A 25,899-nucleotide genomic window follows, 5' to 3' on the forward strand; every position below is an offset into this window, starting at 1 on the left:
CCAACTTTCCACTCTTCATCCTCTTAATCGCTGCTCTCGCGTTCTCCTTACAAAAACTATCAACTTCCTGCTTCATCATCTCCACATGATTCAACCTTCTCTCGCTCTCATTTTTTTCATTCATCAGCTGCTCAAAATACTCCCTCCATCTTCTCAACACACTCTCCTCACTAGTCAACACATTTCCATCTACAGCAGATTTTTTTATTGCTCTAACTTGCAGCAAATCCTTTCCAGCTCGGTCCCTCTGCCTCGCCAATCAGCACAAATCCTTTTCCTCCTTCCTTAGAGTCCAACTTCTCATACAGATCATTAAATGCCTTTTCCTTGGCTTTCACCACATCCATCTTTAACTGCTGCTGCATCTCCTTGAACTCCTGCCTACTTTTCTCATCTATCTGCGAAACCCAATTCTGTTTTGCCAACCTCTTTCTCCTTATGCTTTCCTTCACTTTCTCATTCCATCACAATGTCTCTTTGTCTTCCTTTTTATTTCCAGATATCACACCAAGTACCTTCTTAGCTGTCTCCTTTTTCACTTCTGCAGTAGTTGCCCAATCATCCACATGAGATATTGAAGAACAATATAAATAACAATTTGAAGAAGGGGTTTAAATGTAATCAACCACAAATTAGGAAAATATATCCCAGCAAGAATCCAATGAGCAAGTCTCAGGGAAAAATGGCTTGCATGGAAAGGGTATTTATTTGAAATACTTTGTACACTGAAAATCACACATTTAAATCTAATAGCCTCTAATTTTATGTTTGCTGTATTTTATTTGATACATTTTACTGTGGAATGGTGATGTAGAGTGTAGTGTTACTGCTCCAGAGTAATTCAGTTTAATCATTAACTTAAGCTATTGTCAATGTGGAGTTTCAGTAAATGTACTCTCTGGTAAGTGTGGGTTTTCTATGGGTTCCTTGGTTTTGTCTTACATCCCAAGAACATGTCATTAGTAGTATTGTGTATGCTAAACTGTAAATAGTACAAAAGAATGTGTGCATGTTAAAACGTAGTGCCCCTATTCACCCATCCTGACTGTATTCCTGACTAGCGTCACACATTCCGGTTATTCAGCTACTCTGACCAAGATAAAGTGTTAAATAAAGAGATGAAAGAAAGCTCTAAATACACAGCTACAGCTACTACTGCTACTGCTCCACATAATAGTTTTTAAAGGTTACACAATTTATTGCTTTTTTATTTTTCCTTCTTTAATATTTACAGGTTTGTAATGCGCATAATACAGATTTGTTTGCACTTTGGGTAATACAATAACTCCAGGAGGCATTTTGCAATGTGAAAAAGATTCTCCATTTTTAGATCCATTCCTGTAACCTTTTGCATGTAGACAGTGTCCTATAAATTTAGACATGCCCCTTCTTGTTGATTTCACCTAAAGCACCCTTTGGTTTAAAGCCATGTTATTCTCAGGTAAATATGCAGATAGGTGGAGCATTGAACCCAACCCTTAAAACACCCGAGGCAAACAAAAATGTTATAAGACACACCAGCAAAATGCGAGGTTAGACTTTTTCAGTGTGAGATCTCACTACCACCTGTCAACTCTCATTAAGGTAAAATAAAAAATTTTAAAGTATTTTTTGAAATTTATAAATGTTTGCTAGTTTTAGTCTGAAGCAGGATGAAGATGAACTTTTAAATGCTAGTCTTTAACATCTAAATATATGCACACACATGCTTTTCTTTTACTTGTGAGTGACAAATTAGGTTGCATTTATATTTGTATTGCATTTTATTGCCACTTACTGAAATTTTTATTATGATTTTAATAAAAGCGTTTTGTCTTCTGCATATAGAACTTCTTAGTGCTTCTCGTTTCGTAGTCACTGAAATAAGTAATTCCATATTAAACTCGGATAAAGGCTTGTCTTTATGCCTCCACCACCAAGTTTTTCAGGCATACAATTTAGCACCAGGAACAAACTTGTAGTGGAAGCTCACTTATTCAAACTGTTTTGCAGTGAGTTCTCTTGTATACATTTAGCTTCTCCTCTTTTTGTTCACCCCTCCTCTACTTAGCAAGTAGTGGTAGCATTGCTGCAACATGTCATGTTCAAAAGCATTTATTCTTTAGGCTGCATTTTTGCTATTCATTTGTTTTTTGTTCTTGATGAGTCAGCAGCTTTCTGTTTGTGGTTCATTCGAAAATGTAAAGTGCATATATTAACCATTTATTTAATTTTTTAAACAGATCAAACACATCTTAAGATGTTTGCTCCTGGTGTATGTCTGGATATCTTAAAGGAGCGCCAGGAAAGCAATGGTTTGGGCACGCTTAAGAATCCTGAGAAATTCCTGGACCAGGATTATGAGTTGCTGCACCAGTATTTCTTAATTAGAAGAAAAACATATATTGATGACATGTTCCCACCTGACAACAGTTCCATTGGAGAAAATTTGTTAGAACCTGAGTATTTGGCTAAAGTGGAATGGATGAGGCCAACGGTATTTCAGCAAAAGCTGTTTTCTCTGGGGAAACTGTGAAAGTTATAGAATTGTACTGATATCTGTTCTGCAAAAAATTATAATAATAAACAACAACAATAATAATAATAATAATTACTATAACTGACTACACTCTTTCTTGCAGATTTTGGTATTTACATTATATGGCCCTTGTTATATGTTCATATCTTATATTATATATAAACATGTAATATGTTAATATTATTACAGTATATGACTATATGTTAGGTTATGTGGAACTTCTCAAGATATTTTTGGATACCTGCTGCTATAAATATTTAGTTAATTAGTTGTTTGGCTTTCATTTCAGCAACTAGTTTCAAATCCATATCTGATTGTTGATGGTGTGTCCAGGTTTGACTTTGCCCAGGGAGCAGTGGGTAAGATTTCATTAATGCGTGCCATTTGTAGGCTTGTGCACATTGTAGTGTAGACATCTTTTGATCAGTGATATTTTTTTTATCTTTGATCTTTTTTCTATCTTTGATGTTAATAGAGATTCTATTTAAAATCATTTTAAATACTTTTTTTACTTTAACTGTTAGAGATATAAACAAACCTCTCAAAATAAAATACCATGCAATGATACATTAAACCCCAGTGGGTTAGTAAATGTGTTTTTTACTTTATGTGTTTCCTTAAGGAAACTGCTGGTTTCTAGCTGCAGTTGGTGCTCTCACATTTCATGAGCCTATCCTGCAGAAGATTTTTCCAATTGGACAGTCATTTCAAAAAGACTATGCAGGAATATTTCACTTTAGGGCAAGTATTTACCTCAAATATATTTAAATTGACCGTTCCACTCTATTTGATATATATTTTGCTCTGCTTTCAGTATCGTAACTGCATTCTTTCTTACAGTTCTGGAGGTTTGGAAAATGGGTTGATGTTGTAATCGATGACAAGCTGCCAACCATTGATGGACAACTCATTTTTGTACGCCCCCAAAGTCCTAAAACTCCTCAAAGTCCTGGAATTCCAGAATTTTGGCCTGCTCTATTGGAAAAGGCATATGCCAAGTAAGTCTCAATCTGCTAATACCATGACATAAGCACTTGCTATGAATTTCCCAAGATCTGTGTCGTTTACATTTGTTTTAGAGTGTGTGGGTCTTATGAAGACATGAAATTTGGCTGGGTATCGGAAGCCCTAAAGGACTTTACTGGTGGTGTGCACATGACATTATTCCCTAAATATGAGAACACCAAAATTTTGTGGGATCTGATGCACCGAGCAGCCATAGCCAATTCACTGATGGGCTGTGGTACACCTGGAAATGTAAATAAACTATTCACTACTGCAACATGAACATCTATGCATGATTGCATTTAAGAAATATTATTAGGCTGTAAGGGGATTTAAGGTATGTCTGCATACTGTACTTAGTGTCTTTAACTCTTTTTCAGGCTGTGTCTAATGTAAAGCAGGATAATGGCCTAGTGGCAGGTCATGCCTACACCATCACAGGGGTCACCATGGTATGTCTTTTTTATGTTTTTTTTTTTGTTTTCACCCAAATGAGGATGGGTTCCCCTTTTGGGTCTAAAACAAAAAAAATACTACTGAAGTATCAGAACACAAGTTCTCTCCTAAATGACAGAATAAAGAGAGTAAGGAAATAAATTGAAAGGAAGTTGGATAGTTTTTGGTGACTTCTCGAGATTGATGGCTCCTGAAGTTCTGAATTCTCTTCCTCTAGTGGCCACCCACAACATCTTTTATTTACACAAACTTTATTAAGTTGCTCTGTTTTTAGCTAAACTTTGGTGGCCCTTTGTGAAATGTGCTCCATGTGAAGGGGGAGGGAGAGGAAGTTTCATTCATACTTGTAGAATTAGGGTGCTCAGAGTCCAAAACGGACTCATCAAAGAATGAGCTTATGACGTGCCAGAAAATCCCTAGTATGTAAAGGCATGTATAAAAGCCTCGCTGTAGTCAAAGCAATCTCTGCTGTAGCTAAGCGGAAAGGGGCTGTTCACAATCTGACTGCAAAATGCGCTACAGCATATCTCACAAAAACATATCTACATCATTATGTAGCAAACAAGAATCAAGAAACAATGCAATTTATTTTTATAGGTCGAGTAGTTTGATTATTGCAACAGAATTCACTCATCAATGAATAGGCTACCTTGTGAGGCACCTAAATAGATGGGCCTGACTAAGGTGGACCCAGACCCATCCAGGCCCACCGGTAGCTACATGACTAGTTCAGATATGTTACGGTCAAGGCTCTGTGCAGGCCACTCAGGGTCTTCCACAACAACCATGGCAGACTTTGTCTTTACAGACCTTGCATTGTGCACAGGGTCATTGTCATGCTGGAACTGCTTTGGGCCCATGAAAGATAATGCCTATTTAAAGTGTGAAACGTTCAAATTAGCCAGACTGATTATATGGCATTATTGTGCATCACAAATTATTTTTCTATTGTTTAATTTTATGTTGTTTTCTCTTTTTTGTTCTTTGATTTTATAAGTTTAAAGACATTGACATTTTTAATGCCTCAGTACCTTTAAATGTTTATTTACAAAATACATCAATAAGATAACATGTGCTTTGTTTCGTTTTTTAATTTAAGAATGCCCTATTTATTATTTACCTTTTAAACTCTTTGAACCAACTTCAAAAGTCTGAGGTTTTAAAAGATAATGCCCTGGGTGTTTCAAACAGGTGACAAGCAATGGCAATCAGGTTCAACTGGTAAGGCTGTTCAACCCTTGGGGGAACACAGAATGGAATGGAAACTGGAGTGATAGGTAAAAAAGTTATATTAAAAAAAAATTCTCTGCTTCAAATAGTTAACAATAGAACAGTGTAATTATAATTCAATATGGCATGTCAAATATTTCCATAGTTTCAAATCATTAACTCACGACCTATTTGCTCTCTGTTACGCATTTAGATCACAAACATGGATGACCATTAGTGAGGAAGAGCGCAAAAAGTACACAAATGTTGTTGAAGATGGAGAGTTCTGGTAGGAAACACAAAAAATATTTTTAAACTCTTTTTTTTATACACAAAACAAAACACTGCATGCTGGATTTTAATATGTGCCTTTATTTTGATTTGAGGATGTCTATGGAGGATTTCTGCAAGTGCTACTGTCAGTTGGATATCTGCAATTACTCAGGTGCATTTCTGGATGGTTCCTCTGAAAGCCACTGGAACCTAGTAATGCATGAAGGTCGCTGGCTAGCAGGCAGCTCAGCTGGTGGCTGCATGGCGTATAAAGGTAATTACTATATGCTGTCTTCCTGACAAATCATTATGCTTAAAAGCTGTAAATGTTTAAAACCAACCCAGTAAAGTTTTTAAAAAAAGGCAGTTAAATGTAAACTGTATATTTGTATTTAATTTCACTAAATGGAAAGCTCATGTAAGCTAGCTAGCTATATAGTAAAACTTGTTCAAAAGGCACAGCTTTGTTTAGTATTTTAGAAGTATGTTTGTGTAGAAGATGTGACACATTTATAAGTAACATTTTTATCATTGTAATCTGTTTAGACACTTTCTGGTCCAACCCTCAGTTTCTGGTCAAGATCACAGATATAAACAAGGCCTGTGAACCAGCAACAAGCCAAGGGCCAAATATGCTTGTGTCTCTTATGCAAATACCTGATCAGAGAAACAGACGTCTTACCAGAAACCTTCCCCTTGGTTTCAGCATTTTCAAGGCTAGTGAGAATTGTAAACATTTTATTAATTTTTTTTATGATTGTCCTTTCAATGTCTGTGTTCTCAAATTTTTCTTTTCGTTTTTCTTTTTTTCAGAGAACAACAGAGGTACAGTGATTTTATGGTAGTCTGCTAATAATATAACTCTGGCTAATAATACAGTATCAGTATATATTTGTATATTTTCTCTTCTCCTGCAGATGATAGATTCTAGAAGGGGATCCATATCTTCCTACAGTAATCTGGTGCATGCCACCAAAGATTCTAAATCCCTGTTTAATCCACGTGAAATTACAGACTATGTAAAACTGGATCCAGGAGAATATGTCATTGTGCCATATACATCTAGGCCCAATAAAACAGCCTCCTTCATCCTGGGCTTCTGTTCAAAGACAGAAACCCACACAGGGTATGTGAAATACAGTGAAAATTTTATATTGTTCAGTTGTTGACCAATTGTTATGAAATTTTATGAATATGGTGAGCTCAGAGTTTAATATGTTGAACTTCTGTTGCGAAAATTCAAATTCCCACACAAACAACCTGCCACCGCTAGACCCTTGAGCAAGGTCCTTAAGCCTTAACTACTCAACTGTAGAAATATGAGATCACAATGAGTTGCTCTGGATAATAAATTAATCTACAAAATGCAAATGTAAACTTTAATGAGAGGCTTTTGGAACATAAAATTGCTTTCATTTTGGATGAATCATTCCTAACCAATTTTTTTTTCCTGTAGTGAACACTTTACGACACTCGACTCTGATGGGAAAGTGATGCGTCAAATATCTGAACATGTAACTATACTATTTAAAATTTTATTTGTATTTTTTTTTAAAGTTTGAATTGTGGATTTAGATTTGTATGATGCAAATTTATACAAAATTAAAGAATCAAAATATGGACATGAAATATGACTTTAATGATAAATTAAATATCACAAAAATGAAAATAAAATCTTACCGGTACTTTTTTTTTTAAATAAAAGGTTAATAATAATAATAAATAATAAAATTGACATATATCTCAAATATTTTCAAGTATCTAAAAAGATATCTGAAAGTTTGTTATATTTCTTATATTGTTCTAGTATCAGGAAATGAACGCAGAGCAGCTTCAGAGATTTCTAAATGAGAACTACATTGGAGGTGAGCAACTGGTCTTAGTGGTGCAAACCTAGTTTGTATATCTGATGTAAACCTGGTTTGCAGACATCAGTTTGCTTGATCAAGAACTGTACTTTCAGGTGGTGTGCTGAGCACAGGAGGATTCAGCTTGGATGTTTGCCAGAGCATTGTTGCTATGATGGATGTATCCTATTTCGCTTTAGCCATTTCACCAATAATCCTATAATCCTTATTGCAGGGTAAACATCTGCAAACAACTGTAAACATATACAAATGTAATGAATAGTATGTTCTTTGGCTAAGGTCAGTTGGAATTTATTAAAACTGTACAAAACTAGCTTGCATGTGGGACCATGTTGCTCCTTAACAGTAATATATTTTAGAACTCAGTGACTGGAACACTCAGTGCAGAGGAAATCAACAACCTGTTGAAAAGAATTAATTTGTACAAGGTAAACAGGTGGACTTTGGTTACCAACTATTCAGAATGTCTTTGCAGCTCTCAGTAATATATATATATATATATATATATATATATATATATATATATATATATATATATATATATATATACACATACACACTCACCAGCCACTTTATTAGGTCCAACTACTCGCAAATTTCTAATCAGCCAATCACATGGCAGCAACTCAATGCATTTAGGCATGTTAGGCATGGTCAAGACAATCTGCTGCAGTTCAGACCGAGCGTCAGAATGGGAAAGAAAGGTGATTTAAGTGACTTTGAACATGGCATGGTTGTTGGTGCCAGACGGGCTGGTCTGAGTATTTCAGAAACTGCTGATCTACTGGGATATTAACGCACAACCATCTCTAGGGTTTACAGAGAATGGTCCAAAAAAGAGAAAATATCCAGTGAGCAGCAGTTCTGTGGGCGCAAATGCCTTGTTGATGTCAGAGGTCAGAGGAGAATGGCCAGACTGGTTCGAGCTGATAGAAAGGCAACAGTAACTCAAATAACCACTCGTTACAACCGAGGTATGCAGAAGAGCATCTCTGAACGCACAACACGTCAAACCTTGAGGCGGATGGGCTACAGCAGCAGAAGACCACACCGGTGCCACTCCTGACAGCTAAGAACAGGAAACAGAGGCTACAATTCACACAGGCTCACCAAAATTGGACAATAGAAGATTGGAAAAACGTTGCCTGGTCTGATGAGTCTCAATTTCTGCTGCGACATTCGGATGGTAGAGTCAGAATTTGGCGTCAACAACATGAAAGCATGGATCCATCCTGCCTTGTATCAACGGTTCAGGCTGATGGTGGTGGTGTAATGGTGTGGGGAATATTTTCTTGGCACACTTTGGGCCCATTAGTACCAGTTGAGCATCGTGTCAACGCCACAGCCTACCTGAGTATTGTTGCTGACCATGTCCATCCCTTTATGACCACAGTGTACCCATGTCATAAAGCACGAATCATCTCAGACTGGTTTCTTGAACATGACAATGAGTTCACTGTACTCAAATGGCCTCCACAGTCACCAGATCTCAATCCAATAGAGCACCTTTGGGATGTGGTGGAATGGGAGAATCGCATCATGGATGTGCAGTCGATGTGATGCTATCATGTCAATATGGACCAAAATCTCTGAGGAATGTTTCCAGTACCTTGTTGAATCTATGCCATGAAGGATTAAGGCAGTTCTGAAGGCTAAAGGGGGTCCAACACGGTACTAGTAAAGTGTACCTAATAAAGTGGCATGTGAGTGTGTGTGTATATATATATATAATATACTGGTAGGTATATTCTTGAAATCCTTATTATTTTTTACAGGAAATCTTCTTCCGCGAGGATACCAACAGAGATGGCATTCTGTCACTGATAGAGCTTCAGCACGCAGTGGAAGCAATAGGTTAATTCTCATGTTTTTTTCTTCAAATAGTTATTGCAAAGATTTTGCTCTATTGCATTAATGAAGGTTTATTTATATTGATATAAATAACTCAAATATTTCATATAGGAGCACTTTCAAACATGGGAACTCCTGCATATTGATGACATGTTCCTTGTGCTCCCTTAGGATTGCGTATTGGTGACATTTTGCTGAAACTGATAAACCTGCGTTTTGCTGACTCCACTGGGCGAATCACTCTGGAGAGATTCATCTTTCTGGCTCTGCGTCTAGATTGCATGACTGGTAAGCTTGGAATTTTTTTTTTTTTTTAACACTGTTATACTTTATATATCAGAGTAAAGACCAGTTATACATCTATCGAAAAAGGAACCAAAAATCAATTTAGTACACTTTCCTAATCATACATGTTTTATTATTTCTTAAGCAAACAAACCTAACAAACATTGCATATTGTTTTCTCTGTGTAATAGAAATATTCAAAAAACTTGCTGCCAGACAATATATGCTCCTCAAAGAGCATGAGGTATGTCCTTTTAATGAATCAGTGTTAATATTCATGAATGATTTTGAGGTGAAATTTCCAACTCTGTGATTGTCATTAATAATCTCTTTCCTGCTACATGAAATGTGTTTTAGTGGCTGCATCTTACTATGTACTCCTGAAGAAGAGATGAGAACAATATGGCACACTCCAGCGGATTACAGCATCTACTTTTTTTTGTTTGTTTATTTTTTTAATCATTAAAAAGCTTTTTCTTATATAAAGAGACACGCAAAAACATGTCTTAGCACATCCACATTCCTACTTCTGATGCATGTGTGGCAGAGATTAATGAACACTACTCTGGTTTGTTTTTACTTGCACTTGTGTCAAATTACTTTAGCAAACTTTATCTAGTCAGTGATTGCTAACCTGTCTGCCAACAGCAAATCTCAATGTTTCTTATGCAAATAAAATACAAGCCCAAGCAATGCTGACAACTTTCAAGTACATAATTAATTGTAAAGTTCAGACCACAACTCTACAACTTCTACATGTACTGATTCCTCACAGCATGAGTCTGCCACCTAGTGGAAATATAATGGAATCAAACACGCCCTTTCATGGCTTTCAACAACCAACTCTATCCTTTTTTTTTTTTTTTTTAAATCAACTATAAACTAAAGCATTTTAATGTACACTTTATCTATATGCTTGCTGTTGATTTGCTTACTTAAGAGTAGATATATAGGTTATAGAGATGGGGAAACACCTTACTAATTTTGATGTAGAAATTCACTATAGGATGGAGTGCATGCTTTCCTCAGTAGATCCTTTTATTCATTTTTCTTATTATTAGCTACCTTTTAAAAGGTGAGGACATGACATGAATAAAATCTTAGATAATCCTAAGAATTGTGGTGTTTCCTTTGTAGCAATGGGTCTGAATGCTTATGTCAGGGTTATACAACCTTTTCTTTTTAATATATTTGCAACATTAATACAAATGTGTTGTTTGCTTTGTTATTATGAGGTATAGAGTGTAGATTGAAAATCAAAGTGCTTGCACCAGTGGAAACATGAGGCATGAATATCCAAAAGCAACTGAAAATGAAACATCGGACCATAGCAAAGTCTGAATATTAAAGGCAAAAAACCCCAAAACTTTTCACTTTAAGCATGTGTTTATTCTTATTTCACTAAAATGGAAATATACAATTTATGCCAAAGTGAATGTGAGCAAAAATTTACAAAAAACACATTTTAAAACTGTACATGCTTTAAAAAAAATAAAATAATAATAATAAAAAAAACAATTCAGGATTTTGTCCTATCAGGAGATAATAAAAACACTTCTCCGGTATGACCTAACAACAGTAGTAGCAGATGCTCCAGCACTGGTGCGAGACACTAATGGTTCTAAACAACAGTAAACCAAAATAGATAAAATAGTTAATGTGCCAAGTCATTCCATTTTTTAAACTACGTGCTTTGCATGTGTCAAATTGGGAAACGTTTCTGACTTGGGTCCATTGTGGCCTGCTCATTCTTCCGAACCATGTTTGCGTTTTTGTTGTCTGTCTAAAGACAAGTTTCTGTTAAAGGGGGAACAGCAGCTGCTAAATCAGAGGCTTCTGTGGAGTCGGTCTGAGGAGGATTTCTTGCATGCATTTCCTGTATCAAAACCGTGTTTGACACTTTCCACTGTCGGAATTTACTGGCTGTGAGCACGGGGTCAGCCAGTACCTGATCCAGAGTCAGCAAATCCGCCTCTTTAGCCTAGAGCCAAGACAAAGATCACACTTATGTAATTTTGAAACTAAAATGAGATGATTCATATCTGATAAGATGCTAACCTTCAGTGTGCTTCTGAGTGCTCGGACGAGATGTAATTTCTCATTGACTCTGTGGTTTTTGCAGCGTTTTATAAAGGAAGCTCTGAATTCTCGCTTTGATGACGGCCTCCGCTCACCCATTGGAGAAAGGCTTGCCCTCTTTAGATCATTGTACAATTTCTCCATCTCATCATTACTGCTTTCCTCACTCTCTTTAAATCAAATCCAAAAACAACAAAAAAAAGAATGTTTAGATTTATTTAAGCCAAACAACTCATTGAAGATTCGAGTGTCATGTCAGTAAACATTTATAGTAACACTAACAGTGTTTTTCTGCACAGCACCACAGCGCTTAATAGCTAAACCAAACTTATTCTTGTATTTTGACCACTGGCGTGTGAATGAATCTGAACATTAACGTCTGATGGTTACTAGATGTCTGTTTCTAGAGAAGGACCAATAGTAGTAAAATATTACAACAAAAGAGTACACAATTTCAGGGTAGAGTTTAAATGATTATTTTGCTATTAGTGAAAATGAATGAAGGTAAAGGACATAAAATTAAACCAAAATAATATGACGATATCAGGTCTTTACACCATCAAGATTATTATCTTCGACCAGTTAATAGTCTGCAGTATTTCTCTCTCTCTCTCTCTCTCTCTCTCTCTCTCACACACAAAATTTGCAAAAATAAATTCACCATGAGCATTCAGGAATGTCATGGCTGGCTTGTGCATGAGCATATATAATCATTAATTATGCTTACTGGAGTTTTGTGTACTCAGGTTGTATCCGGAATGAACTGAAGTTTGCTTTGTGAGCTCTACACTGGTGCTGGGTTCCTGACCCAGTATAGCAGCAACACTGCAGTGTGGTACTTCTTCTGCTTTGTCTCCTTGTGTGTGAACCTGAGCAATGGACACCACGTTGTCTGTAGTAGTAGGTCCAGCCTGGGAGACAAGGTCGAGCCAGGACTGGCGCTGTTTGGCCAGAGAGGACATGGAGCTTTGAGATGTCATAGTGCTTACTGGAGAGGATGGCGAAACCTCACTGGGCACAGGCGATGAGTATGGAGGAGGAAGACTCTCCTAAAAAATGGGGAACATACTGTTAACCCTGCCCATTGCATTATGACGTGTGTGTGTGTGTGTGTGTGTGAGCAATAATGTGTCAGTTTTAATGGCTGCATTTATAAAAAGCTTCGTTTCAGAGTATGGAAAGATAGAATGAGGTAAAATGTGAAAGAAAGGGGAGTTTTTTGAAAGGGAAAGACACATAACTGCTTAATCCTTTAAAGGCCCTTGGTGACACGCAAGAACAGGTTGGCGGCAGGAATACAGCAAAAAAAATGGTTGTTTGTCCATCACAGGGAACCGGACTTGTTCATACCTAGGGTAAATTTTCTGTATTAAATCTAACTCCGAACATGTTTTTGGGACATGAAAGGAAAACAGGGGAAGAAAATTCCAAAAACAATGGCCTAAGCTCAGGATCAAACTGCGGACCCTGAAGCTGTAAAGGTGACAATAACACTCACTATGCTACAAAGGATACCTGTATGGCAAACGCAATTGAACCTGAAACCCTGTTCTTCGCAATTAATAGTCAAATAGGGGAAAACTAACAGATTCATCACATTACTAAGATCTACACAATGTTTCCTGGCATTTAAAGGTTGAAGTGATTCCCACTTAGGATATTGATGGAGCTTTTCATTCGTGAGATTATATTTAGTATTTGAGGTCAAAGTCAAGCACCTGGATATACATTATATTTTATGGTTCTATTGCAGACTGTTAGCTATTAAACTAATTCCTGATGGGGTCATGTGATGCTGTTATCAGCCCAAAGTTGAATAATAATAATAATAATTATTATTATTATTACAATAATGTCACAAAATGTTTTATTTCAATTATACCACGGTAAAGTAGTATAATACTATATTGCAAGTTATTTGCAAACAAGTCATTCTTTACAATCGTTTATAGTTGTTATGGAACTTCCATGAAAACATTAGTGGTATCACTTCCTGGAGTCACATACTTTAAAAATAGCTCTAAGCAGTCATTTCCTTACAAGTCCTCTCTCTTTTCTCTCAATGGTCCTGATCACCACTTACTGGCTGTTATAATATGATAACACTTAAAGACTTCTTCCTTAAATGATAAATATGCATCTCCTTCCAGAAGGATTCAAAATTTTTTATTACACTTAATCCTAGCAGTTTGTGTAGACTGTCTACCATACAAGTCCCAATGAATTAGAATTCAAATTTGAATGAGTGCAATAACATCTATCCATTTGTTCCTGTTAGTGTAGTGGAAAAAATATCACTCCACCCACTATGTTGGTCATAGCAGCCATTGCATTATGTCTTGCAATGACACACTTTGAAACAGAAAAAAAGTATGAAACATCTCTTACTTAAAGTCATGGCCTTTGCTGTTTACTTAAATCGATTAAGTTTCTACAAAGCATAGAGAACTATGCAAAAAGTCGAACTCACCGGCAGTCCAGTTTCTGGTGGACTGTTCACATTGTGCGAGTGTTGGTTCAGCAGCTCAGAGTAGGGTGGAGGGGGTGCCTCAGTGGACTCAGCCTCCTCATGATCACTAGATTCACTATAGCATTCTAAGGTTCCCACAAACACAAACACAAAATACACATATATTAAGTTACAACTTCAGAGCTGGAACTTGATGGAGCATGCTCAGCAATTTGAGTCATAGTCACATGAGGACTTACCAGCCTGATGGTTCTCTGTGAATTCATACTTTATGGATGCAAGCCCGAGCTTATTCAGCCATCTGAAAGACACAGCAGGGCAGGAAGCTCTTACTAAAGGTCATGTTAAAATAAAGTGCTTAATTCAAATGTATTGTCAGCAACCTTACATGTTCATCTCCTCATGACTCTCAGCAGCAAAGTAGAAAATTCTGACCTTTGGGTGGCATGCTTTTATAGCACTGGAGTAAAAACACAAAACAGTGTTACAGAAAATGACTGATGTGGCATGACACGTCCTCTTTATTTTAGTAAGTCTGTGGAGCCATTTAGCAGCTGTCTTTCTCCATTAATAACCATCAATCACCATCATTAAATCATTAGGATTTTATTCATTACAAATTACAACTTAAAAACCAGCAGGCAAGGCCTGATTCTAACTAGGATGCTTATGTTCCGAAACTTAAATCTTTCATGTCACTAGATCAGAGCCTTAAGAAATTTAAGAGCCTGAAAATGAGCATTTACTGTATACATTTCCTGTTAATTTGATAACAAGGACACAAACGACAATAAAAGATACTCACTATTTTTTTTTGCACTCCATTGCCCGGTCAATCAGAAAATCAGTCAGGTTAATGTAACCCTCTGCTTTATCAGCCTATGAAACAGAGGAAAATATATATAACATACTGTATATAAAGCTTTTAATCTGAGGAAATAAAGGAAAAAAAATAGTTTGTAATATTATGAACATGTAGTGAAGTTGAGTTATGTTAGTGGGTGCACTCACAATTTGGTTGTGGTACCAATAAAGTGAGGTTTTCTTCAGAACAAACCAGTACTTCTTCCACTTAATGCCCAGGAACCCTTTCCCATCGTTCTTCCTGTAGAGCCAACCCTGGTGGTCCACTGGGTCCAGGTCCTTCACGGAAACCCTCCTTCTGCTCATTGTTGCATTGTCTGTTCAAAACAAATCACTTTAGACACCGTTTTTTTCTACATCAATATTGAGTAATTGTGCAGGTTTGGCAACCAGTGATTCCTTGCCTACCTCGAGTCTTCCTCTTAGACTTGTGTCGGAGGGACACCTACAAATAGATGCACACATTCAAAAGGCCGGCATTATTTCAATATTAATGTATCGAAAGGAGATATTAATATATAAATTATATGTCATCAGAACAACGAAGGAAACACCTTCATGATTTGATAGACTTATTGGTTCTAAGTGTATTTTCATCTATTGATGCCTGGTATTAAGAAAATGCTAAACAAGACATGAGGATATGAAGACTGTTAGTGTACTTACAGGGTTGTATTCATCAACATCTGTTCGAGGGGTTAGTGAGATGGGAAAAGAGGCCTGGAACATAAATCACATTCAGCAACTTAACTCAACAAATAAATCACAGAATCTCAAAAACAACCAGTCTATAAGTGTAATACACAAACTAAAGAAGTGAAATGTGAAACGCAGCTGAAACCACAAACATGCTTTTCTCAGGGAAGTGGTGGGAAGTGACATCACACACAGAGAGAAAAGCTGCACTGAAAGAAATGCACCACATGAAAGCTACACTAAAGTAGGATTGATTAAGCTTTTTGGTTGTTGTTGTTGTTTTTGCTCGCTTATGTCGCCTTAAAATTAGAACCAAGCTGAAGTCTAAACCTATAAGCAGATTTCTTTTTAAAAAGGCGTGTCATACGTCATTCAGTTTTACAATGATCATGGTGACTAAGCCTACTTCCCAAACATGCACATTTACTTTTAAACACTGATATTTAAGAAAGTGTTTCCCAAGCCGAACCTAAGACCTTTCGAACTGGTTCTCATTCTTTTCCTACAACTGTTCCCAACGTAGGTACATTAGGAACACTGAAATTTGCATAAGTTATGACATGGGAGCAATGAAAATAAACCCTACCTTGGGTTCTTGAAGAGTAGATTGTGACATATTAACGAAAAGGCAAACGTGTGAAACCGCTACAGCCTAACAGGCTTTAAAGTCTGCATTTATTAATGCTACTGGAAGGAGGTGTTATTACTCAATTTCCTCAACTCGTTTCAGTTCCTCCTTTTGATGCAACGTATAAATTCAGTTCGAAGGTTTAGAGCACTTCCAATCAGAATGAAACGATTCTGAAGAGAACAAATTACAAATATATATGGGACTATAAAATTTGGAAAAATGTATGTCACGCTCATATTCGTTTAACCAAGTACCAGTAAATAATGTCCATGATGATTTTACAAGCACACAGAAATTACCAATGTTCCCAAAAAAAAAAAAAAAACAAGGTATCAGTCTTACTAACAATAGATTCTTTTTTTAACACTGAGCTGCCAGTTGCAGAAGTACAAACTATCACAGGGGGACAAGGACAATATTCAACTGGCAATACAATTCCAAATAATGTGAAGTATAATATTGAATAAAACAGATTTTTTTTCTGTGCATTGTACAGTATACCATAAAGTATACACAGGTTACATAAGTCCAACCAACAGCTCCTCACCACCACCCCTTTGCTGACTGCACACTTACCTCTACAGGATTCAGGTTTGTCTCTATGAAACATTCTCCTCTAGAGGCATGAAGTGTCACAAACCCACTTGTGAAAAGTTCTCCTGATGCGTTACGCAAAAAAACAACAAATACTGAAAGGTCCAAATTGTTGTTGTTCTGGCCTGGGTTTATGTTCACAAGAACTTCATGGAAACAAGCACGCGCCGCTCAGCCACACCGCCACCATGCACAATGAGGAGGATGTGCGTTACTTACTATCACATTAATGTGGTTACAGACAAAAAAACCCGCCCAGCGTTACACACAAGCGCGCATTTCCTTAGTCATTCGATATCTACAGGTGTGTGACTGACATTTAACCCCCCTTTTTTTGACGGAAAAAAGAGGAACTGTGAAAGTGAACGGCTTTGTTTTCAGCGTGCGGCTTTCAAAAAGCGCCATGTTTCCAATCAGCGTTATCTCGCACACCAAATAGGATTCATCCTTGTTTTTTCCTTTTCTCGTTTTCAAGTAACTTCCTAACCAGAATGAAGCCTACCTTGATTTGGGTTTTCACTGATCGCAGTTTTGGGTTTAAACCCTCTTTTTTGAAAACAAAAATATTCTGGAGACGGCGGAGGAATTTACAGAGCATATCAACCACTGGGATTGAAGAAAGAGATTACACGATAACTGTTGTATTTGTTTTGTTATAATAAAATAAAAGAAAGTGTTACATAACACGAATGGCCTTCCAAGTTCTCGAGCCATTCACGTGACCTGCCATTTAAAGCTGCTCACTTTAGAACTGTAGTTCCGTGGTTAGCCACGGAGTGTCGCTAGAGCTGTTGTTTTTAAGGAGGGAAAAAGCTGAAGTTGGCCAGAGGAATAAAGGCAAAAGGGTGGCACAGGGATGGGTGATACTTCTTACTTTCTTTTCGATATTAAGTACTTTCAGTACCAGTATCGTCGATACCAATACACATTTTTTTTAAAGCCATCATTAGTCATATACACTACAATAGATTGCACTTCTCTTTTGGCTACATATCTTTAAAACATATTTGAATATTCCGTTTTTCAAACTACCTTTCTTCTGCTTTTTGGGAAAAACAAGAGAATGTCATTCATTCTTTTTTGATGGCTTACCTGTCCTACTTTAAAAAATAAATAAATCTATTTTTTGAAAGTACAGATGATGCAGTGATCCAAAAACACAATACTGAGAGACAGAATGCTCATTTGTTTGTATTATGAATGGAGACCCAGTGAGAACAATTAGTTCCTATTCATGTAAAGCAAATATAAATATTAAACACTTTTTCCAACACCAGTATTGTAAGTACTGATACTTTAGGATAAATTCAAATATCCCTAGTGTGGTAACTTATTGATAAAAATACGACAGTAATTCCACCGTTTATCGTGTTGGTTACGCTCCAAAACTGGCCGCGATAAACGAAAAACCACAATAAACGGAGGCCACCCAAAAAATGCTTTTTTATGCATACAGTACTCTACTGTAATTTAAATTTTTTATAATTAAAAATTGTTTTATAATTAAAAATAATATTTCTATTAATAAATTTCATTATTTTAACATAAAACTTTAACAAAACAATTCCCTGTAAGTGTTTTGGTCTATTGTGCTATCCGTGAGAGACCGGGAAAATCAGCTAAACAAATTTGTTATGTGGCAAATGCAATTCCGCGATAAATTGGGGGCACGAGATTCAAACCGTGGTAAAGCGGAGATTACTGTATATACACATTCAAATATATTATATTGCCATCAATAATCCTTAAATGAGAACAGCAATTCAAAAGCCGACTTATTGTATTACATGACCATTCATTTTTCACCAATACACCATCTTACACCAAATTAAGCAGGAAATTGGTGAACTGTGTTGCCCCATCACATCGTTCGTGGTTCAGTCCTGAGCTCGGATTACTGTCTGCATGGAGTTTCTTTTCTATGCTCTCCCCTTATCCCCATATCCCCATACGAGTTTTCTTTGGGTCTTCGGAAAAGGGCAATATGTTGACCACACTAAATCAGTATATAAATGTGAATGCATGGTGCCTTGTGATAATCTGACATCCCAGTCAGGTGTATTCCTGTCTCACACCCAATGTTCCTGATACCATTTGAGATCCGTTTGCAATCCTAAGCAGGACTAAGCAGTTACTAAGATAATAAAATATTCTAAAAAGGCAGCTTTGTTAAAGACCATGTCTCAAAATCTTCATGCCTCACTGAACTGAAGCGCACTTTATTTACATTCTTTAAAAATTCTTATCAGCAGACTGTTGGAGCTGTAGCCAAAACAGTGCTGACAATGTTTGCACATATGCTATGAAAATGACTGAATGCTGATGATAACAATGTCACATCTTTCTTAATCTTCTTTTTAAGTATCATAATGAGAAGTAAAAACACTTGCACAATTACGCTGGACACAAGCTAATCAAATGACCCATTCCATGTGCCTTTTGCCTCGTGCCTGTTTTTAACCACTGTCCATCTTCGTGACGATGCTCATGCACTTGAATTTACATGTTCAAAAAATGTTCATCATTCACTTCCCCATACTGGCTTTGGTGGATTTCATGGGAAGTTGGATTGCAAAATATGCAGAAAAAAATGCAAAATAGTCCAATCATGGTAATTATTAAGTGTTTTTTTTGCTCCAGGACAAAATGCAGAGAGGCCACACTTTGTCTATCCATATATGTGCCTAAAGCTGAACTAGAGATATCAGGCATATATGTTGCAGTGTTTCATGGTACTCTCTAGTCTTATATTCTTATATAGGCTTCCTATATGCCAATGAGCCACTGTTTATGGTAATTTATGGGCCACATAGCTTTATATATTCTAGTAAATTCTTGATATTTACATATTACTTCTCAGAGTGCTCTAAAGGACAATTAATATAAAGAAATTAAACTATAACACATATCCTCAAACTGTGCACAAATGACCTAATACAAAGATGGATCATGATAGTGATCATATTGCACAAGAACAGTCACTCTTCTATAGTAAAATTATATCCTGACTAGGATATTAGCTGTGCTTGGAAAGAAGGCTTAACACTCTGAATCTATATGCAATTCAATTCATATCCCATGGCAGACACAGTATACTGTGTTGGAGAGTAACCGAGTGGGTCAAAGTGGTGAGGGAACCGTGGGAAAGCAATTGAGAAGGTCTTGTGTTAAATGTAAATGTCACACATAAGAAATTTGAGATCAACACCTGCCATGCTCTCAAAGCTTTTCACTCAAAAACACTTGAAATATTCCCATTCTAAAACTGTGAGAAATTTGTAAGTAATGTATGTTATTTACAACAGAATACGTAGATTAGGATATAGAATTGTTTTGAGTATTGAGAATTTTGGTAAGTGTCTTTACTGAAAAGGTGAGGAGAAAATGAAAAGCAATATTATTTTCCATCAATATATATCTGTTTTTGATGAAAAATTTACATATCATGTAAAATATCTAAGGTATAGGAATATATACCTCAAATATCTGTATCTCATGGAGAAAAGTGAAATGCCTAATCATTAATACTACAGAGAAACAGAGGTTCTTACCGCTTGAGAGAATGACCAGGCTCGGACTGCTCTTGTGCTGTACCTAATAAAGACAGGCCAGAAAAAGCAATACATATAAGCAACAATAGAAATGGTTTAAAAAATGAGAATCATCTCTCGCTCTTTCTATCTTCAAACATCTTTTTTTTTACATTTATGTTGGCTCTATACATAGATATACAAACACAAAAAAAAACCGAACTATTTTTTTAGGCAAGTGTGTCAATGAAGAAAGAAACAACAACTTGAATTTCAAGACAATTTGTCAGGATAACTAATGGTAAAACATTATAGGATTTCATTATAGTGATCTATATACATGCCCTGCATATGAAGGCTAATTACGATTACTATTATGTTGGTTTTTAGTATATGAACTTTGATTTAAAAAATAAAACACAAATAAATATATTTCATTAGATTTCCATTTCTTTATAGCAAAGAAAATTATTTCGAGTGATGTGTGCTTATAGACGTAGAGTTTGTTAAAAAAAAAAGTGAATTTGGCCTCAATCTTAATTTGAGACACCAAACAGTTTTGATGTTGTGACCACATGACTTTCAGACAAATCAGGACCCAAGCCACCCATCATGTACACAACTGACATACTAAATTTATGAGCTTTAGCCTGTAGGCTCCCAATGGAGTGTCAGTGTAAGTGGATATACACTCTGTGAAGACCTATGGGGTGTGCTTCAGAGGTGTCATACAATAGCCACTCACCTGTTCATAAATGCACTACTAGATGTCCAGTTAGAATCCTGTAGTGGGACACAGACAAGGTGTTAAGATTCACATAAGACTTTACACTGGAATGTCTATTGCAAAATTAATTAAATAAATAAATAAATCATGAAAGTAAAAGTATTTGTGTATTTTTTTACTCTCATCAATCTGAATAAATGCATATAATGGTTTAATAGAAATGTTTTGTGTTGAAGACTTCACTGAGTAAAAGAATAAAGGAAAAGCACTTGATGCTTAACGTGATGTTTATTTATCTGAGGTTTTAAAGTACAGCAGAGCGGAAATTACACTCTCTAAGAGCTGTTTATGAAAATCTGTTCATGCAAGTCCCTGAAAGAAATGAAATTAAAAGATTTTCATCAAATTACAGAAAAAAAGATTAACAGTGCAGTTGGCAAGGAAAACAAGAGCACATTTCAAACACAGTTCTTTTACAGATTAAAAACTGTTCATTGTTAGAAAAGGCAGAGGCTTAGAGGAAAATTAGGTATGAGTGGAGTTGTTAAGAATTTCCAGACAAGCCGTAGCAAAGCACAACAGAGCAGAGCAGTACAAAGGGTGAGAGACAGAGGGCATTGGCATTGCAGACAAGTAACATAGATGAAGAGTTGGTATAATCCACCACCAATAAAAAAGACATCTAAAAGATTGTCTTAATATCTTTGTTTTTAGTATTGTAATAGTCTAATCACATTTGTCATTTTCTCTGAAAATGTAACAATATATGTTAATGATATATAAATTATATTTATTTATTGATCTAAATGTGCATATTTCTTTGAATGTATTATTTGTGATGGTGTTATAATGGAAAACATGATTTAAAATCAACAGGCATAACTAATATTTGTTTATGTAAGGCTTCAGTCTGAAGTGTGTTTTCTATTTTTTTTTTTTATAACATTGTTGCACATGTTAAATAGATGTTTCTTTTTCAAAACCATATGAATTTTATATTTTTTTTAAACCTGCCTTCAACTTCACATCTACATTCTGACCTACACTGTTCATGTAAAGTTAATTCTGTGTGAAATGTCGTTAAAAGAAGACAATACAAAACAGATGTGACATAGCACTTTTAATTATACACATCATTTAAAAAGTACAAAAGCATAGCACAAATAAACCCCGAATGCAATATAAATATCGTACAATACTTTTAATACTGTTTAACACTTGTGCTGTAACTAATGGGCTGTGCTATGCACCTTAAATTAACTGCAGGAAATAACAAAAACAGCGTTGAAAAAGACCACCATTGTAAAGAATCGGGTAAATATGAAAACACCCAGTGCATAAAGCAGTTTGAGCCACCCTTAATAACCAGCTTACCAGCATTAAATGGTATTTTCTGGACAATAAGCCTAGTACCTTTTCAGCAGATTATCTTCACTGACAGCATAAACAGTACACAGATACTAAGGCTAATATGATGTTTGGGTTATGAGCTATGACTGAACAATACAGAAATAAACCAGAAAGTGCCGGTTCAGTCCTGGGTAGTCTAATTGAAAAAATTTTTTAATAATAATAATAAATAAGACCCCATTAAAAATATGTGGATCACTTGAACTTTCAAACTTACTGCTTCTACCATAGTGGCAAAAGTACAAAAGCAACACACTTAAAAGTATGGGCTCATCATTCCCCCCCCAAACTTTCTCTCAGAAAAGAAGTAAGAATGTAACCTGGCTATGAAAAGAATTTCAGTTCACCAGGCAGGTTACTACAGAAAGTGAGGGAACCTTAACATCAACACGGTTGATTGTCTATCTCTGTCACAGAGCTTCAATGGTCCTTTTTCCCCGGTTTTTCACACATTGTAAAGTCAGAGGCTGACTTTTGTTTTTGCCCCATTTTTCTTGAGCTGAACTCATTTCTATGTACACAAAAGGCCTATTTCTCTCAAATATTGTTCACAAATCTGTCAAAATCTGTTAGTGAGCATTTCACCTTTGCCTAGATAATCCATCCACCTCACAGGTGTGGCATATCAAGATGCTGATTAGACAGCATGATTATTGCACAGGTGTGCCTTAGGCCGGCCACGATAAAAGGCCACACCAAAAAGGTTTTATGGTATTGGGGGTCTGGGGAGGGATCCAAAAACCAGTCCAAATAGTGACCACCATTTGCCTCTTGCCCTGTACAGTGAAAACCACGAGTCATCCATGAAGAGAACGGAGAAGTGCTCACTAACACAAATTTAGACAAATTTGTGAACAATATTTGAGAGAAATAGGCCTTTTGAGTACATAAAAAAGTCTTAGATCTTTGAGTTCAGCTTATGCAAAATGGGGGCAAAAACAAGTGTTGCATTTATAATTGTTTGTTTGTGTGTGTGTGTGTGTGTGTGTGTGTGTGTGTGTGTGTGTGTGTGTGTGTGTGTGTGTGTTTAAAATCTAGAAAATAATATTAAAAATTTTTGGCCTTATCGTCCAAACTTATTGTGATTTAAAGGAAAGCATTACAAATGCAATTGTTAAATAAAACTACCCTTATTTTAAAATGCAAAAGTTGATATTTGAAAAGACTTTTGACTTGAAGAATAAGGCAAATCACAATAACAATAGAAAAGAAAAAAAAAGACAAATTTCAAATTATACTGACTGACCAAATGTTTGGGTTAGGTCTGCAAAATATCACCGGTAAACATATTTTCATCCTTTCATTTAAAATGTTATGGGATTAAGGACACTTGAATGTTTTTGATGACAAAAGTGGACTGTTTGGAAACACATTAAGATGCATGAAATGCAAAAATACACTATCCAAAATGAAATATCCAGAAAACTGTGAAAATTGTACACATTTATGCAATGCTTTGACATATAGAATTTTGTGGAGGTAGCTACGTATGGCAAATGTTGAACTGTGCAAAGTATAATATTGATACAGAATAATGTATGAATTTTTCAGCCCTTTGTTTTAGTGCTGTGTTTCCAAACATTCATAAGAAATTTTTAGAGTGAGTAGGACCATTTATTACCATTCTATAAGGCAGTTAAATTCAATAGTGAAAAAAAGCAGCTTGAGGAAGAAAATCAGTTAAAGGAAGCAGACAGAGTAGAAATGAGGAGGAATAAAAAATGAGAAAGGTCAGGACAGCTGGACAGGGCAAGGCGACATTAATGAGTCAGTAGCTTTAGCCTGGTGATCCAACTGACCAGTAGCGAGGGCTCCGCAGGGGGTCTTTTTGGGGTGGATGTTGATGCGTTTTTAGCAAAGTCCTCCTGATAAGGAATGGTGGCGTTGTTATGGAGATCTACACTGACGAGAAAGCGGCTGTTCCGCACGTGATCTACGCCTCGTACACAACGCTCCTGAGATGGTTTGTATGAGCGTCCTGTAGCAGGCACCTCCTCGTCTATAGTCGGTATGCGCTCATTGCTAAGGTATCTGTACAAGAGGTCGTCACCTATACAAGGAGAAAGGACGAAGAAAAAGAGATCTGAGGATGCTTGTTAGTAAATGGAATAAAAACTATCTATGAGGTTAAAAAAAACTTTAATGATCAGGTCCAAAAACTGAAGACTAGAGTGAAAGACTATATGCTCACAAATCTTTCATAGATGTTCAAAGACAGCATAGAAAACTAAAGTAACTTTTGTTTTGGATCACTACAGTTACCTTATATTGCATAATGTCTTTAAGCAACTTTTAATTTCGATAATGTTTATACATAAGTTTTTGATATTTACATAAACTATTTTCTTTTCTTTTATATTTCCTTGTGTATGGATCTGGCTAATCTCACATTAAAAACTGACATTAAACTGGTGGATGCTGCATTTGCACACATCATACCTTTCCTTCCATGTGTCCATGGCCTGGCATAAGGGTCTGTCACACTCAGACACGTTTCTGCTGGCATGGACAGAGGCCGTGGTTTGACTGTATTGCAGATATACATGAGGAATTGAGTAAAATGGACAAGGATATTGATATATTAAACTTACCAACAAATGTGCTGAAACTGATTTGTTACTAACCATATGAGGAGTTCCTCTCCCTCAGTCGATTTTGCACAATGTTGGCCTCCACAGGGTAGACAGTCAGCTTGTCATGGTCTGTAATGCTGAAGCGGGAACGACTCTCTTTATCCAGGAAGGAGTTGGGAGACTCAGAGCCTTTTGGTCTGCTGTTAATGCTGCTAAACGAGTTGGTCCTAGCTTCCCTGTGAAAAGAATGTTGACTTACTTATTCAATGGAAATAAATAATAGAATTAACCCGGGGGATAAATCAGGTCACTTTCATTTTTCATTAAAAAAACACAATAGAAATGCTTGAAAGTGATATATTGCTTAAATAGTACACAAGAGTTTAAAGCAATATAACATAAAAATTGGCAAAAGTAATGGAAGAAGATGGAGAGGAGATAAGAATGCTTTTTACACTTATGCTGGCTGAGTGGCTGGCTTAAGTAAGCTATGGGAGAAAGGAAGTAAAGCGGAAGGGAATGCAGAGTGAAGTTTAGCGCTTTAGTGAGGATGGGAGGGGACAATGAGGTACACTCATTAACCCACAGGAATGTAACTAAGTCTCTTAATCTCTCTCTCTCTCTCTCTCTCTCTCTCTCTCTCTCATTCACCTATTTTCTCTTACCGTGGTGTGTAAGGCACTGATGGAGGTGGGGGGATGTACAAGTCTAAGATGGCTGGTTTCTGCTTCTTGCTTGTCGATCCAATGCTGTTGTCAGGTGACTGGGTTTTACTTGGTGAAGAGGAGTTCTAAAGGACATGAGACAGTTATCAATAGATGAGCTTAATATTCCACATCTGTTAATAATAAAGGTAGACT

The 25,899-nt window shown here is 36.3% G+C and overlaps 2 protein-coding genes across 5 annotated transcripts in view; one reads left to right on the forward strand and one right to left on the reverse strand.

Annotated features, from left to right (window-relative positions):
* Positions 1-1,476: 1,476 nt before the first annotated feature.
* LOC124389812 (calpain-1 catalytic subunit-like) lies at positions 1,477-10,579 on the forward strand. The gene is made up of 21 exons (XM_046855317.1): positions 1,477-1,584; positions 2,223-2,476; positions 2,808-2,877; positions 3,141-3,259; positions 3,359-3,516; positions 3,598-3,775; positions 3,904-3,975; positions 5,171-5,256; positions 5,403-5,477; positions 5,575-5,735; positions 6,008-6,177; positions 6,275-6,286; positions 6,379-6,587; positions 6,918-6,975; positions 7,269-7,326; positions 7,425-7,489; positions 7,689-7,757; positions 9,105-9,183; positions 9,352-9,468; positions 9,657-9,709; positions 9,823-10,579. Exons 2-21 carry the CDS (start codon positions 2,240-2,242, stop codon positions 9,847-9,849), a joined length of 2,073 nt encoding a protein of 690 aa, XP_046711273.1. The 5' UTR covers positions 1,477-1,584; positions 2,223-2,239; the 3' UTR covers positions 9,850-10,579.
* A 253-nt stretch (positions 10,580-10,832) lies between these two features.
* Positions 10,833-25,899, reverse strand: part of LOC124389810 (connector enhancer of kinase suppressor of ras 3-like) — a 43,469-nt gene continuing 28,402 nt past the window's right edge. Inside the window, exons 10-25 of one of the 4 annotated variants that reach the window (XM_046855311.1) lie at positions 25,705-25,829; positions 25,091-25,275; positions 24,906-24,992; positions 24,266-24,516; positions 21,075-21,112; positions 20,351-20,393; positions 15,545-15,598; positions 15,287-15,323; positions 15,026-15,195; positions 14,820-14,893; positions 14,403-14,474; positions 14,254-14,315; positions 14,015-14,139; positions 12,272-12,593; positions 11,524-11,714; positions 10,833-11,446 (exon numbers count right to left, since the gene is read on the reverse strand). In XM_046855311.1, the coding sequence (XP_046711267.1) occupies positions 11,249-11,446; positions 11,524-11,714; positions 12,272-12,593; positions 14,015-14,139; positions 14,254-14,315; positions 14,403-14,474; positions 14,820-14,893; positions 15,026-15,195; positions 15,287-15,323; positions 15,545-15,598; positions 20,351-20,393; positions 21,075-21,112; positions 24,266-24,516; positions 24,906-24,992; positions 25,091-25,275; positions 25,705-25,829 (2,034 nt within the window). In that variant the 3' untranslated portion in view covers positions 10,833-11,248. Of the gene's footprint in view, positions 11,447-11,523; positions 11,715-12,271; positions 12,594-14,014; positions 14,140-14,253; positions 14,316-14,402; positions 14,475-14,819; positions 14,894-15,025; positions 15,196-15,286; positions 15,324-15,544; positions 15,599-16,160; positions 16,752-17,301; positions 18,222-20,350; positions 20,394-21,074; positions 21,113-23,423; positions 24,517-24,905; positions 24,993-25,090; positions 25,276-25,704; positions 25,830-25,899 lie in introns of those variants that run through there. The other 3 variants (XM_046855313.1, XM_046855316.1, XM_046855312.1) reach the window with 3 other exon arrangements.

Source organism: Silurus meridionalis, chromosome 8 (assembly GCF_014805685.1).
Source record: "Silurus meridionalis isolate SWU-2019-XX chromosome 8, ASM1480568v1, whole genome shotgun sequence".
In the NCBI taxonomy this organism is placed as follows: domain Eukaryota; kingdom Metazoa; phylum Chordata; class Actinopteri; order Siluriformes; family Siluridae; genus Silurus; species Silurus meridionalis.